This window comes from Thermobia domestica, chromosome 10 (genome assembly GCF_964235325.1).
Source record: "Thermobia domestica chromosome 10, izTheDome1.hap1.1, whole genome shotgun sequence".
In the NCBI taxonomy this organism is placed as follows: Eukaryota; Metazoa; Arthropoda; class Insecta; order Zygentoma; family Lepismatidae; genus Thermobia; species Thermobia domestica.
Genome location: NC_137463.1, coordinates 223,063,284 through 223,078,581, shown reverse-complemented (window position 1 = coordinate 223,078,581; position 15,298 = coordinate 223,063,284). Strand labels below are relative to the sequence as shown.

The 15,298-nt window shown below is 35.0% G+C and overlaps 1 protein-coding gene across 1 annotated transcript in view; it reads left to right on the top strand.

Moving 5' to 3' along the window:
• Nucleotides 1-6,947: 6,947 nt before the first annotated feature.
• The window catches only part of LOC145662184 (caspase-3-like), a 207,984-nt gene continuing 199,633 nt past the window's right edge, over nucleotides 6,948-15,298 (top strand). Inside the window, exon 1 of the mRNA XM_081727516.1 lies at nucleotides 6,948-7,171. Within this exon, the coding sequence (XP_081583642.1) occupies nucleotides 7,013-7,171 (159 nt within the window). The 5' untranslated portion in view covers nucleotides 6,948-7,012. The remainder of the gene's footprint in view (nucleotides 7,172-15,298) is intronic.

The following is a 15,298-nucleotide window of genomic DNA, read 5'->3' as shown; positions in this document are numbered from 1 at the left end:
AGGAAGCCGTCTAAACTTTTAGACCCAGAGAAATTGAATATTTTTCTTGTTAGTATACATCAGAAGTGTCAGTACTGCAAATTATACAACAATTGCTGAATTGCCAAAGCCGGAATCAAACTCGCGTCCCCAACATTATGAAACTAACGCTTAAGCCGCTACTCTAAAACATCACTGTTCTGTGAGAAGGAGCTGCATTGAAATCAGTAGTTACACACTTTTACGATTCCAGTGTAATAATGCTGAAACTTTCTGATTTCAGTCATGATAAAATAATAAAGTATTATGCAGAAAGAATAGTCCAGAGAAGTCAAATTAAATTAACGGCACTATCGTATGCTCTCGCCTCGAGTCCTGATTTTTCACGGCATGGCATTGGACAGATACTCATATTGATTGGAATCTGGTGTTTGAGGGCACTGGATTTTTTTTTAAGTTAACTAATTTAACGAACCTTCCTCAGTATCTTGGTTTCTATTTTGACGCGGTTTACTCACTTCTACAGTTTTTCCACTAATTCTTTAAGAACAGGGACAAAAACATAGAAATGTTGAGGAAAATAAAAAGCACAAACACTATTCATGTGTTCTTCCCTTGCCTGAAGTACAACAATAAAATATGGAGAGCATGCAATTTTTTATCTTCCATCTTTTATCTGTTTTCAAATCTTTAAAACCTAACCAAACAAAGAACAATATTAATACACAAAACGCTCATCATCTTAGCTATTATAACATAACTATTGGATGATCCGAGTAACTCCAGTATATCCACAAATTATCATTTGTCATCTTTCACCGAAAAACGTCATGACTTTTCCGACGGCCTGATACTTTAAATGTTGTTAATACACAAAGTTTTTTGATCTCATCAGTTATTCACTTCCTCTCTTATGATCATCAAAAACTTTAGGGTAATTCCCTTAGATATAGAAAGGTGAAATGTAGTATCCAGGCTTGTTGTAGCGGGCAAGTAAACAAATAAAAAAGCAACAGGATGATATTTCCTTCCACGAAGTCCCCTTCAATGGATTGTGTTGAATATTCAACAAAAAGTCGTGAATTCCAATCAGAAAATTCATAAAATATAGGTAGCCAAGTCTTGACTTAGCAATAATAAAAATAAAAATAATAAAATAATAATAATAATAGTAATAATAATAATAATAATAATAATAATAATAATAATAATAATAATAATAATAATAATAATAATAATAATAAAGAATAACATAATTACAATATCAATTACGTAAAGAATACCTTCCAATAAAGAAAAATAAATGCTACGCCTGGATTCGAATCCGGGTCTCTGTAACTGCAGTTCTCTGCTCCCACACTTTCCCATCAATTCCTCAGACAGAGATAAGAAAATAAACTAGTAGTTATATTAGATAATCATTGCACACACTATTTCTACACCTTTTGATATAATTCAAAGAATGTGGAAATAATTTATATCGTCTTTCCTTCTTTGGAAACTAGAAGGTAAAGAAGAACTATAGGGATGTGCATGAGCGAGTTCGAGCGAGTTTTCACTCAAACTCGACTAGACTCGACTCGAAACAGACATGTTTTAGCTGGACTCGAGAACTAGACTCCAAAAATTTCCTCCAACTCGACTCGAAGTTTACTCGATTTTCAGTTTGACTCGAGTCAAAACGAGGAAATTCGAGCCAAATGCTGTGTGTAGTTCCTAGTACTTTTTTCTAGTATAGTACATAAACAATATAATTATTATCAATGCTACTACCACTACTACTATTACTACTACTACTACTACTACTACTACTACTACTACTACTTCTTCTTCTTCTTCTTCTTCTCCTTCTTCTTCTTCTTCTTCTTCTTATTATTATTATTATTATTATTATTATTATTATTATTATTATTATTATTATAACACCATATATAAACAAGAAAGATAGGTATATCTGAATACTAAACACTAGTTGACTGCTGACCTCGGTACTCGTGAAGTCTAGGAGGCAAGGACATCGTTCACGAGATTCTGGATTTGAGTTCCGGAGAAGCAACCTTCCGGGCTCAAACCAAAAATCGTTACAAATTAGAGGGTCCCGCCCGAACTTGTTCAAAAATGCTTGACCCGGGTTTAGGGTTCTCAACGGCTCGAACGGATCGGCTCACAGCTCATTCCCTATCGAGCCGACCCAGTAGCTCACCCACCCAAGCCTGCTCGAGCCGAACCAATTCGAGCTGATGGCTTACTCAAACCAAGCTGGCTCGAGCCGATGGCTCACCTGAGCCGAATAGGTGCCTCATCTCAACCGAGTCGGCTCGAGCTGTTCGCTCAGTTGAACCGAGCTGAGTCGGTTAACATCAGTACCCGAGTTTTGCTGCTTCGGCTCAAATCTTCGACCGTGCAGATCATAGCCTTGGTGGTAAGAAATGCAGTACACACTTATGTTAGTGCCTGTATTAGAGGCTGTCTAGATATAAAAATCCATTGTCGTGTTGTTAATCAGGACGAGACGAAATGCGAGCAATGTCCCGTCTCACGAGGAACATTAAAAATATTCCACAATACGCTTACATTTCTCATAGCTTTCGCTTTCCAGTCTAATCAGGTAATGATTTCAAAACGAGCTAAACGAGCGAGCCATTTATCAAACTCGATTCCACTGAAACTCGAACTCAGAACATTGATTCTACTTGGAATTCCACCAGAGAAAATTACTTTTGACTCGACTCGAAACGACCTCGAATTCGCTTCCAGTTTCAAGTCGAGTCGAGTTTTAGCTCGACTCGTGCCAATACCTAAAGAATTGTAATGTATATCAGGACAATCGCTGAAAGCTATGAGGTAGCCTTAACTTGAAGATCGTTTTCATGATATCTTCCTCATTGAGGAACGTCTATATGTTATTTTTGGTATAAATTATGAAATCTCGAGTAAGTTATTGTGACACTTACATAAGCAACGTCTCCTTATAGAGGGGTAAATCATTGAGTCCTTTTAATTTGACCAACAGAGTGCTCCTTTAACCGTGTATATTCGACGATAACTGTTTGGGATAAGATAAAATGCGTTCGCCATATAATTTTATAATAAAATTACGCGCGCAGCTATTTACTTTATTTCATAGTTCTCCTATATTCAGTTTCTAATATTCAGCGTCAGTTGCCATCGAAATTCATATAATAATAATAATAATAATAATAATAATAATAATAATAATAATAATAATAATAATAAAATCAATTACGTAAACGATACCTTCGGATAAAGAAAATATATGTCACACTGGGATTCGAACGCGGGTCACTGAAATGGCAGTTCTCTGCTTTCACACTTTGCCATCAATTCCTTATACAAAGATAAGAAAATAAACTAGTAGTTGTGTTAGATAAACATAGCACACACTATTTCTACACGTGTTGATGCAATTCAAGGAATGCGAAAATAATGTCTGCCGGCTTTTCTTCTTTAGAAATTAGATGTTGCGGTGAGGAATAATTGCAATAATGTAAATCGGGACCAGTTAAAAAAGATGAGGTAGCCTCATTTTGAAGAATGTTTCGTGATATTTTCCTCGTTGACGAAGAACTATATCACTTGTTTTTGAGTTAAAGAAGGAAGGCTCGAGTAAGTCATTGTGAAACTCATAAGGAACGTCCCCTTATACGAGTATTAGTACGATTATTTTGTGTATAGTCTTGCATGTAATGCTTTTAACTAGCTAATACTTTAGATGGAAGATGAAGTGACGCGCTGGGTAAGTGGTTAGCGCATTGAACTTCTATTCGGCGGACTCGGGTTGAAATCTCAGTCAGGTTCTAACTTTTTCAAATGTTTCAATTTCAATTTCAATTTCAATACATACTCAGTGTGACAAGCAAGATTTTCACTTCTCCACAAAGAAACAGATGGTGGAATGAGGAGAATTGAAGAAGGTCTCTCAATGAAGGCAATCATTTACTAACTTATTGCTAGCAGTTGTTCTAGATTTGATATTTTCAGCTACTTTCAAGCATTTTCTGATTCATGCGTGGTCAGTATTTTTATTTCTCTAAACGTAAGTTTGTAAAGACATAATACATTACATACTTAGCAATATTAAGAAAAATATATGGTGTTCTTTCAAAAACACGACCCCAATTAAAGAGATTAATCTTAGAATGGAGAACTGTTTCGTTAGTCACCTACTTTACAATTTTACCTGGATAAACACCTGGATCGGGGCTACCAACTGCTGTCAGTAACGTAAGTGCCAAGAACAGTTACGTGTAAGTTGGGTTGCATCAGTCTAGGCGTTCTCACAACTACAAATGACCTCACTCCAAGTTATGGAATTAGAGCATTTAAGGGGGAGATACTTTTGTGGTTGGGTGTACTAATGGTCCTTACTGAATTGTTTTTCAATAACTCCTTCCAGTAAACACATAGAGTGCATAGCATATTTTGAATATTCAAATGCACGAAATCTATGAACTTATTTATTTATTATCCATTCAATTAATTATTTTTATTGTATGTGTTAGTTGAGTGATATATTTTCTGTCTCTACTTTCAACATTTTAATAATCACTAAATTTTGGTTTTATATATTTTGTTCTTGCATGGACTTATTTCTCTTGGCAGTATGAGTTGCAATTGATATTTCTTATCTTTGAGACTTATTATGAATTAAGTTTTCCAAGAATATATTTTATTTTTCTTATATTGAAAGGTATAACTATCCGGAAATATGGCAAGTGACTTATCAATAATGACAGAATTCCAATGATGATGGAGCTCCTCCCTGGCTAAGCGGTTAGCATACACGCCTTTGACGCGGGAGACCCGGGTTCGATTCCCGGCCGGAGTTCATGTGTTCGGATTCCACGTTAATCAGTAGGTCCACGTCTCATATAGCCTCGCTGCTGAAAGGGACGTTAAACTGAAATTCAACTCAACTTCAATGATGATGATGATGATTGATTTTTTCTTACTTGCATCGTGAATCGAATGGATCTTAGAGATGTTTTATCGATTTCTTTCGCTTCCTCTATCTCAATTTCGGGGATGAATATTCCGAAAATAGACTTCAAAGTCTCTTTTCAGAATCAAAGATAGTATCTACACTCACATTGATACATACTGTGGTGCTTACCTGATCGTAACAGACAAAAAATAAGAAACTGAGAATAGAAATCTTTTCAGTAATGATATTGCAATAATGATGCGAATCTGAACCTTACTATATAGACCTATTCCTTTCTTCACTAGTGAAATTAAAAACTCTATCACATATTCGTAGTCAACCTGCCTTTCTATATCTAATTCATGATCACATAGTCGTCGAACGGAATGGGTGGGAACGCACTTTTGATCGTGAGGATACAATAATATTAACAGCAGTCGGTTAATAACGACTTTTAGTAGGAGTGTACTTGATTCTAAGACGACTGGTGGTATTATTCAGTCACCACTACCATTTTCTCAAGACTAGGTGGCTATGTATCACTGTCTGGGATGAGAGTGATTTGAAAAATATAAATCATACATATGACAACCACACAGTTGAACATTGCCAGTCTTTGCTATTATTTCGTGATGGGGACAAATAGTGTCCCCGCTGACACGTCCATTGGTTCATAATCATTCATTTATAAGCTCAACACTAGTTATCCTCTCGCTTGTGAAAATGCTTAGTGAATTAGTGTTCTTTCTACTATTGAAGCTGTAAGAGACGTAGAACTATAGTTTAGGTGAAATCTGAATTACCGTAATGCGTTGAATTTTCAAGTTCCTCCCACTGTGAATCAAACACTGATATTCATGCGTAAAAGGCGCACCAGGTTGCCACTAAGCGGGCTTGAAGGACAATTTGATTGCAGCGAAAATCGCCCTTCAGTGATTTTACCAAAGTTTAAACTGAAGCTAATGTTTAGCAAGTTCGTCTGCAAATCTTCTCCCGTTTTACTTATAAATAGAAATATAACAATATTTCTTGATTTCTAGTTGATATAAGTGCCCAAAGTCTTAAGACGAAGTCGAAATTCGCAATAACTTTCTCTTCACGATCGTCAGTTTTCCGCTTCACACCACTCGGTTACTCACACTGGTACCACTAGACCGATACAACGGCTGTATATGGTTTGAGTAAAATGTAAAGATTAACATAGAAAGCAACATATATCGCAGAGCAGTGTTGTTTCTAAGAATATGGTAGTGAGTTGCATTGCATTTTATGTGTGTTCCCGCGTAATTTAGTTGCTAATGTTCTTGCTTTTGGTGCGAGAGGTCACAAGTTTTATTCCCAGTGGGGATACTCGGTCTGAAAGGTATATTAAAAAAAGCCTTTTCAGGCCATCTGTCCTGAAAAAAGTTTTTTAGTTTTCTTCATTCTATTAGGTAAATACTTCGTAGTATTAAACATAAAGGTCCGAAACAGCTTCCTTCCGCCCTTCTTCATTTTCCCGGATGGAGTGATCGCCGAGAGACGTCATCCCTTATACGTGGGGGCTAAAAAGATTATAGATATCGAAAGCTCAGTAATATAATTCCTAATTTCTGTTATTTGATGTGCGATTGAATTACTTCCAATATTTTGTTGGATGACGATCCTCAGGTAGAGTGTTAACTATTCATATCTAATTCTTTTAAAGTTTTGCATTAAGTTTCAACAATACGAGATTATTGCCAATATAGTCACAGTTTGACTTTACGAGACTCTGGATACTCCTTATAATAGTCTAATAAAGTTATGAGACAGATACTAAGGAAGTAATTTGTGCCCGAGAGATTCACTATGGTTAATTTCATAAAAATCAAATCTACAGAGTGGTAAAAATGGGAATAGTAACATCAAAAAATTTAAACGTATAACTTATATTTCCAATTTCCATAGCACCCGGGTTTTTCAGTCACTAGTTGTAAGGTTTTAGGTGATAACAAGTGTTTCTTTATCATTTTCTTTTCAGATAGTGTGTGAAATATGCAAGCAAACATTTACATAGTACATCCTTCGTGATAGGTTCATTTGAGAGAATATATATAAGCCAAACTGATGGAGAAAAGGGACAAGAGTAGCAAAAATCTCCCCCATGGTATGAATACTAGAAAACGTCAGGCTCCATTTAGTACCGAAGCCAAAAAATCAGCGATAGAACATACCAGTAATAGGAGCAAAGATTCTGGAAATAAAAGAAAGAAAAAGAGCACTGTTGTAAGTCTATTTTTTAATTTGTCAAATTATATTAGTAGGTGTAAGTTAGTAACAACTCTTGTTTATTCATCACAGATTTACAGCATGAAGGATAGTTTGGATGTAGAACACGCCTATAGAAAGAATTTGGTGATGAAATGTAATTCTAAAGAATTAATCCTGAATTTGGTATACATAGAACAACGGAAGCCAATCTTTATCGTAAGAGATAAAGAATCATCTAGGTCTGAGGCAAATCCGATGCTTAAGCACTTGTTATAAGCTAAACAGATCAATCCTTAGAAAATATTACTAAAACATCGCCAAACATTTTCAGTATATGTATTATTAGTAAACATTTTACAGTGTATGTTATCCTGCCATAATCGTCGTCTACTCTTTATAGAATTTTCAATATAAAATGAAGAAAAAGCATGTGGGACGGTCTACTGAATTTATATTTCAACTCCTCAGCCACATTTTAGCGGAAACAGTACGTACCATCAGTATGACATTGATAAATATACTCTTTCTGTGAAGAAATACAAACACCTGAAAAGTATGAAGCATAACGTGTGCCGTTACTAGTTATACTTAAAATACTTTAATTTTTGTGTGTACTTTAAAATTAACGAAGCTTCACCCATGATCAAGAGTAAATTCTTTCAATAGTATTTCCATTTTTGATGGAAAGTTTCAATTTACGTCCCATAGTGAACATTCTGAATAACATCACATCAAAGAAATGTATAGTTGATTTAATATACTAGTTTATTTTTCAAGAGCCATAATTAATTCAAGTACTGTCCTGTGATCAAGACGTTATGATATTTTGACAATAGTGTGGTATAATATACCAACTAGTGTATATGTTCTGACAGTGTGAACATATGGAGATATCACTTTCAAGACACAAGAAATCTTCTGTAGAGTTTTGTCGTAGTTGTGTTATTGTATATATATCTATGTGAAAGAGAAAGAGGAAGAGAGAAAGTATACACCAGTTTCTTATTTTCAATAGGGCCTAGAAGTTCTGAATTTGTTATATTCCGTGTTTTGTGAAATTATCAGTATAGTGTTTGGTTGAATGATTGTTTCTGAAGACAGTGTGATGTTTTCGAGGAAATCTGAACATCATCAACACCACTTCTCAACACATGGAGAACACACTATGTCAAACCTTGTATTTCAGTTTTGAATTTTACTAAAACTAGTTTTGTAGATTATCAGTTACGTGTGTAAAACCTGAATAACAAACCAATTCCACTGTTTTTTTCGTATTTTGCGTTTTATTTTTTGTTTGCAGCTTTATGTTTTAAGGGCTATTCACTTGCGTAATACGCAAGTCCGAATCAAAACCTTTTTTTAAATAAAAATACTAAATAATCTCAGCTAAACAGAATTGCATGCCAGCTATATTCTTCTTGTCTTTCTTCTAAAATCACAAAAGTACTCCGGTGGACTTGGGATGTTCTGCAATTCAGGTATTCAAATCTAATCTTAAGTCAGACATGCTTGAATCTTGCGATTGATAAATAACAAACAAATATTTTGAAGTGTTATATTTCCCTACATTATTCCAGAAAGTTCGTATATGGAAACCAGTAGTTATAATAAACAATAATTTAGTACTATTGAAAATTCAAAGTTACGCGAGTACCTTCTTTGGAAAGTATTAGCTTCTTAACCTTACGATGCCAGCCATTCGAAGTTTACGTTAATGCCAAATTGGGGCCCGTGCGGACTCCAATAAATAATATTGTTAGTAGGTACTTTTTCCTTAGTTATTGTTTCTATGATATTGTAATACAGTTGCTGACTTTTATTTATTTTAATACAGTTGAAATAAACATATTATATACACATATGTATGTATGTATGTATGTATGTATGTATGTATGTATGTATGTATGTATGTATGTATGTATGTATGTATGTATCTATCTATCTATCTATCTATCTATATATATATATATATATATATATATATATATATATATATATATATATATATATAATTACACAAACCAATTTTTATATTTATTCATCTCATGGTTTGAGATCCAATGTTTCCCACCACATACACACCAACGCATCCCATGTATATATATGTACTACAAAACATTTTGCTAAAATTTTGTGTACTACACTTTAACTTTTCTTTACCTGCATTATACTGTAACATAGTTTACATCAGAATTCAGGAACACATGTCTTACACAATTTTTTTTAAATGTCCCCGGGAAAGCTGGATTACCACAATTGGTGCATCATGTTTTCACTACTCTGTCCTTATTCCATGGACACATAATTCATCTCAGCTTTTGTAGTGGTTGGTTCAAGAATGTCCTTCAATATCCTTTACGACCCCAATCGGAGTAATTGCTTGGTTTACACTACTTTGTATTTCTTGCGGATTTTCAAGGTATCTCTGGATTTCGGTTTGCACCAACTGACGCCCGAGATCTGGCATTCTTCTCATATGAGTTTGGTAGCAATATATTGTGAGAATGTCTACTCCAAAAGAATCATCAAACCAACTCCTGCAGAATTAACTACATTGAAAAAGAGAACCGTAGACCAACGTTTGACTTTTCTTTTGCACGTACAGAATGTGCAGAGATGATTGAGTGTATTAACACTGGACTTAGTTTTATTATACGTTATGATGATATACGGTTTATTTTTTCGGAAAGTACAGTGGTATCATATGAATTGAAGACAGCAGCAGGACCGAACTATTCTTCTACGAGACATAGCTCGCAAAGGTCAGCTGGCTATCAAACCAAAGCGCGGATTTCAACCATTTCCTTAGCAATATTCCATACCACTTCTTATCGTACCAACAACTGCTACTTTTATAATATTATAAAACGTACTTTTTCCTAAAAAGCATAAATTCAGCATTGTACAAAAGAAACTGAAATTTCGAAACCAACACCATTTAAATATATAGCGCACGAGATATCTACAACACCTAAGTACATTTTCTTTAATCATGGTTGTAATTCCCAAACATATAATGAGTAAGTTAATTTTCCATTTTGTTCCATTGTTTTAATGCTCAACCTATATTGTACTTCAAGGTATGTACAGGAGCGCGGCGTATGTAGCAAAACTGAAGTAACACCTGTAAAGTTTGTCATAATACAAAAAATACTTTACCAGTTAATTTTGTTTTATTCGCATCTCTCACCGTTTTATCATTGTCACTTGATACAGAAAAATAAACGATGAATCAATTTTCTGAGGAACACTGTCATCGTCACTGATTCCTTCTACAAGCTAAATTTCATTCCCCAATTCACATGGTATAGCTGTTGTATTTATTTTATTCCTAACACAACACCTTCAGAATCATGAGTGACACCGTCGCTATTACCCTATAATGCCTCGTCTTGATAACAACCGTTAATTGCGCCTCGTACGATATTTTTACGCTGGTATCTGGACATACATCGGCGCTTGTTCAATGCTCGGATTCTAAACCTTTCAATAATATACTTGGAACAACATTCTTTCTTAGTTTGCGTGTAAATCATTGTCCTGGCATTAGCTCTTCTTTCAGTAAACATGACTTCTCGAAGTCGGATTCTTCAAGATGTTTGGAAGAAACACGAGTGTTCTTGTTTGTCACAACATTTTTAATATTGATTTTCTTTAGCCATAATTTACATCGATCTGATGGTTTCTCACGACTTGGAAACGTAAAAAGGATACTTTATGTCCCTCAGCTTTAATCGCACGAGAATTACAATCGAAAACACAGCACGTGTGAGGCATTTCTGCCTCACTTTACAGGCACAGCACACGCTGTACTAACACTTGTTTTCTACTTCACTCCAGGGGCACATATTTTCACAAAATACTGTTAAATCGTTATATTACACACGTATTATTTCGGGCACTCTGAGAGCTTCAGGAAACAGTGCTTTTCCAAAAACATGTCTGGAAGAAACGCTGCTTTGCAAAGCACTACGTAATCACTGCTCTCTCTGTATATTGTTTTATACTAATGCTGTAAGGAAAACAATTAACAAAAACGTCCCTCAAGAACTGAACACAAAACAAGACTGCTAAAGAATCCAACGCAATCGACTAAATCCGTTAACCCTTACCGGATCCTGGCTTTTTGGGCTATTTTTTAGACTTTCAGTCAAGCAGCTACTGTATCGTCACTCTTTATCCTAGGATCATGGTTCATACCTCATTCTCTTCAAAATAGAGCTGGCTTTCAAGTGGTACCACTTGCATGCTCATACCATATACCAGAAGCGGGAAAAATGTCAAAGTGAAAATTTCGGAGGGAAAATTTTTTCTCGAACTTTGGCTCCCCTGGATCCCCTCTGTGTGAACGTAGCCATCTAAAAAAATCTGATAAATAGTACTTGGTATACTGAATGTGTGTGCCAAATTTCAAGTTTCTATCTTGAATAGTAAGGGCGGGAGAATTTTTTATCAAAAATTCCCACAATGCCCCAAATTACCATAAAACACTATGATCTCAGGGGAAAAAATTCCTGAGACATCCCTATTTACCCTAAAACTATAATCCGCCAATCATTCTCTTCAAAATAGAACTGTCTTTCAGGCGGTACTATTCACATGTCTCAATCATGTATCTAAGGCGGGAAATTCCTGAAAAAAGGGATTTTTTGGAGCTAAATTTAGTTTTTTTCAACTTTTAGCCCCTCTGGCCCCCTTGTTTTAACGCAGAAATCTGAAAAAATCTGTTAAATACTACTCGGTGGACTGAATGTTTGTGCACAATTTCAATCTTCTAGGTGCAAAAATAAGCCCGCCAAAAAATTCAGAAAATCCCCCATGTTACCCTATACAGAAGTATATTTTGAAAAAAATTCACTGCGACGTCCCTAATTACCCTACAATAATAATTCGACCGTCATTCTCTTTAGAATGGAACTGCCTTTCAGACGGTATGACCCACGTGTCCCCATCATGTATGTAAGGCGGGAAAATGACGAAAAACGGGATTTTGGGGGTAAAAATATCCCTTTGCCACTCTGGTTTCCCCCCTGTTTTAGCACTGACATCGGAAAAAAAATCTGGTAAATACTACTCGGTAGACTGAATGTTTGTGCAAAATTTCAATCTTCTACGTAGAAAAATTAGCCCGCCAAAAAATATTGAACATACGCTTAGAAAATGAGAAAATAAAGTTTTGACTTATGACGTCATCACCTCCTATGTCTGGACGCAGGACTGTCTGAAACAATACGTAATGTCTTCTACGAGGTCTCTGGACTTCGAAAACAAAAAAACCCGGACGAAAAAGCTCAAATAGAAGAGAAATAACGCAATGTACCATGAAAAATGCGTATGGTACAAATTGTACCATAGGATCCAGAAAGGTACAAGCAAGGGAGTTTTTGTTGATTGAGTTCCTTCCTAGCCGTAGGATGACGCCAGCATTTGCAATTTATAAAAAATAAATGCCTACAGAAGCTGAACGAGACGGTCTATCAAAATTTGATAAAATAAGTGTATCTTATTTTGAGAATTCTTTCTATTGCGCCAAAATTGCTTTTATCCCGAACTGCTCCTTTAAATGCTCTTATGATTGTTAAATACAAAAGCGTACAACAAGTAAATTGTTATGAGGGAATTGAAGATTTCAGCTGATTCCGTTGATTTTGATTTAATAGCCAATGTAAAAAACAGGTAATAAATATGTTTTAATACTACGCTATGTCAAGTTATTATCTGTTCACATTGATCATAAACACTACCTGACATAATGTTCGTAAATGGCTCGAAATTCTCTTTAAACATATTTGAGATTTTTACTATTTTTTTGCTGAAGTAAATAAAAATTTAAATACTTATTTATTTTTGTTGAAAAATAAATAATGACTTAACTAAGTACTGCGTTTCTTTATAGCATAAACGATTTTCTTATCTGCCTTATGTTACAGGTCTTTTGCTAATTGTTTCTTCAATTTACTTAATACAATAAATATTAAAATCCAATTACCGCTTTAAATCCTTACAATGAAAGAAATCTGGTGCATGGCTACACGCTACACAGTCAAAAAATATTGGAACTTTCTTAGACAACAACACATTTCAAGTTTGTGTCACTCTACGTCTCGGTTTAAATATGTCTCACAGTTTCGAATGTACATGCCAAGAACAGGTTGATGAAAAAACTTACATGCACTAAGCTGTTCTATAAGTGGAGGACGAAATATTCATCATGAAGAGCTGAATAATATAATGAGATGAGCTCCTGCCAGCATTGTTGTTCCAAGTATTTTTGAACCATCTTAAATGTCCAAAGATGATGGAGAAATGATCAGATGGAGTCACAATTAATCCCTTGGAAAATGGGGCAACGACTTGTAATGCTTCACATTGCTCATCTTCCGGCGCAGCGGTCATCCATTCCATCGACCGAAGGCAAATTATGACAACTGAGCCGTTTGGCCCTTGCAGGTAAACTGAGTCGCCACCACGTATAGAAAAACCGTGGAAAATTTTATTTATTTCAGATTCAAGTTCGGTGATGAGGATGTAAATGCAATCATGAAGATTTCTCAATCACGCAGCACGGGCTAAATAACTACTGTGACTGACGATATGAATGAATACAGTCATTGAAAGAACTTTTGATTTTTCAGAAATTAAACATAAGTAAGAAGACAAAATTTTGTTTTAGCTTGTTTATAAAGATGAGCAATTAACTCTACAACGGACTGTTTGGGTCTCTGAGACCCGTACATACGCAAAACTGCTGCATTTCGGAAGAATGTTTCAGCTAAAATCAAGCCCTTCTCTATACCTTTCAAGTAATGTCACTAGATGTCAGGGGTATGCACATGTCATTTAAGTTGTCATTAGGCTGTGTACAGCAAATGATTAAAGTTGCTCTGGTTCCGTGAGACCCAAACCGTCCCTTTACGTCAGTCGTTTGGAATCAATGCCAGATACCAGGACGAAACTTTACTTGTGACATGTTGAGTAACGTTTCTTGTAAATGCTTCATCTAGTTTAAAGAATAATTTTCATATCCTGTATATCTGTATGTGGATATTGTTTGCAACATATTATTTGAGTGTTTGAAAATGTCTGAAGTGCTTGTAAATGATGACGAAATACACCATGAATTGGAAAGAGAATATAGCAAATTGGATGGGTGATGCAGATTCAGATTTCCAGTTAGAGAGTGAACATAATACGGATAGTGATTTAGAAAATGATTCTGTTGAAGTGTTACCTGATAGTCGTAAGCATTTTCTTTGCATGGACAAATGTTGCATGTTGGTGTTGGTGAAAATTAAGTCGGTTTTGAGAGCTGTTATTCAGCATCAAATACGAGATAAACGAAGAAAATGGAACAAAATCGTTTTACCTATGAATTGTCGAACCAGAAGTCACAATATTATCACTCATTTACATGCATACGTCGTTTTAAAAACAAACAAAGCACTGGATCCTTAGTGTCACACGCCGTAAATTCATCAAAGAACTTGCATTGCTTTTAATTAGACAAATGGAGACAAGGGGTCAAGATGAAAGACTACCAATGCATATTAGGGAATTGGCCGAAAGGATTAGTGATGCACGTGTTAACACCAGACACACAAGTGAAACTTGTGATTCCAAAAGAGGAGACTAACAAGTGTCTAGAACGCAAAATCAAATATTTTTCCAAGTATTCCAAAATATGGCTATGTCAAAAAGCACACAAAAATTGTATGTGGAAAATTTGTTGAACTTAAAAACTAAAACAAAGAGTACAGTATAAATTTAAGTTAGAACACTCTCAAATACAATAGTTTTAAAATTCATGTATACCTTTTAGAATTTTCTATATATTTGTAATAACGGGAAACATTAAGTCACATATCTAAGTTTTTTGTAAATTTACTATATAAACAATAACTCTCATCTTAAAAGTATTTTATATACCATTTTGGGAAAAAGAAAAGTACAATGTACACTTTGGTTCAAGAAATAAATAAATTTAACTGTAGATGTATGTTTAAATAATATTTTTTTCTGGGTCCCGTAGACCCAACCCGTCCCTTTCATGCAACTTTTTTTCACCCGTCCGTTCTAGGGTTAAAACAACGTACATAGAATTAACTGTAGAAATGAGAATATAATTGAGTAATGAATTCCAAT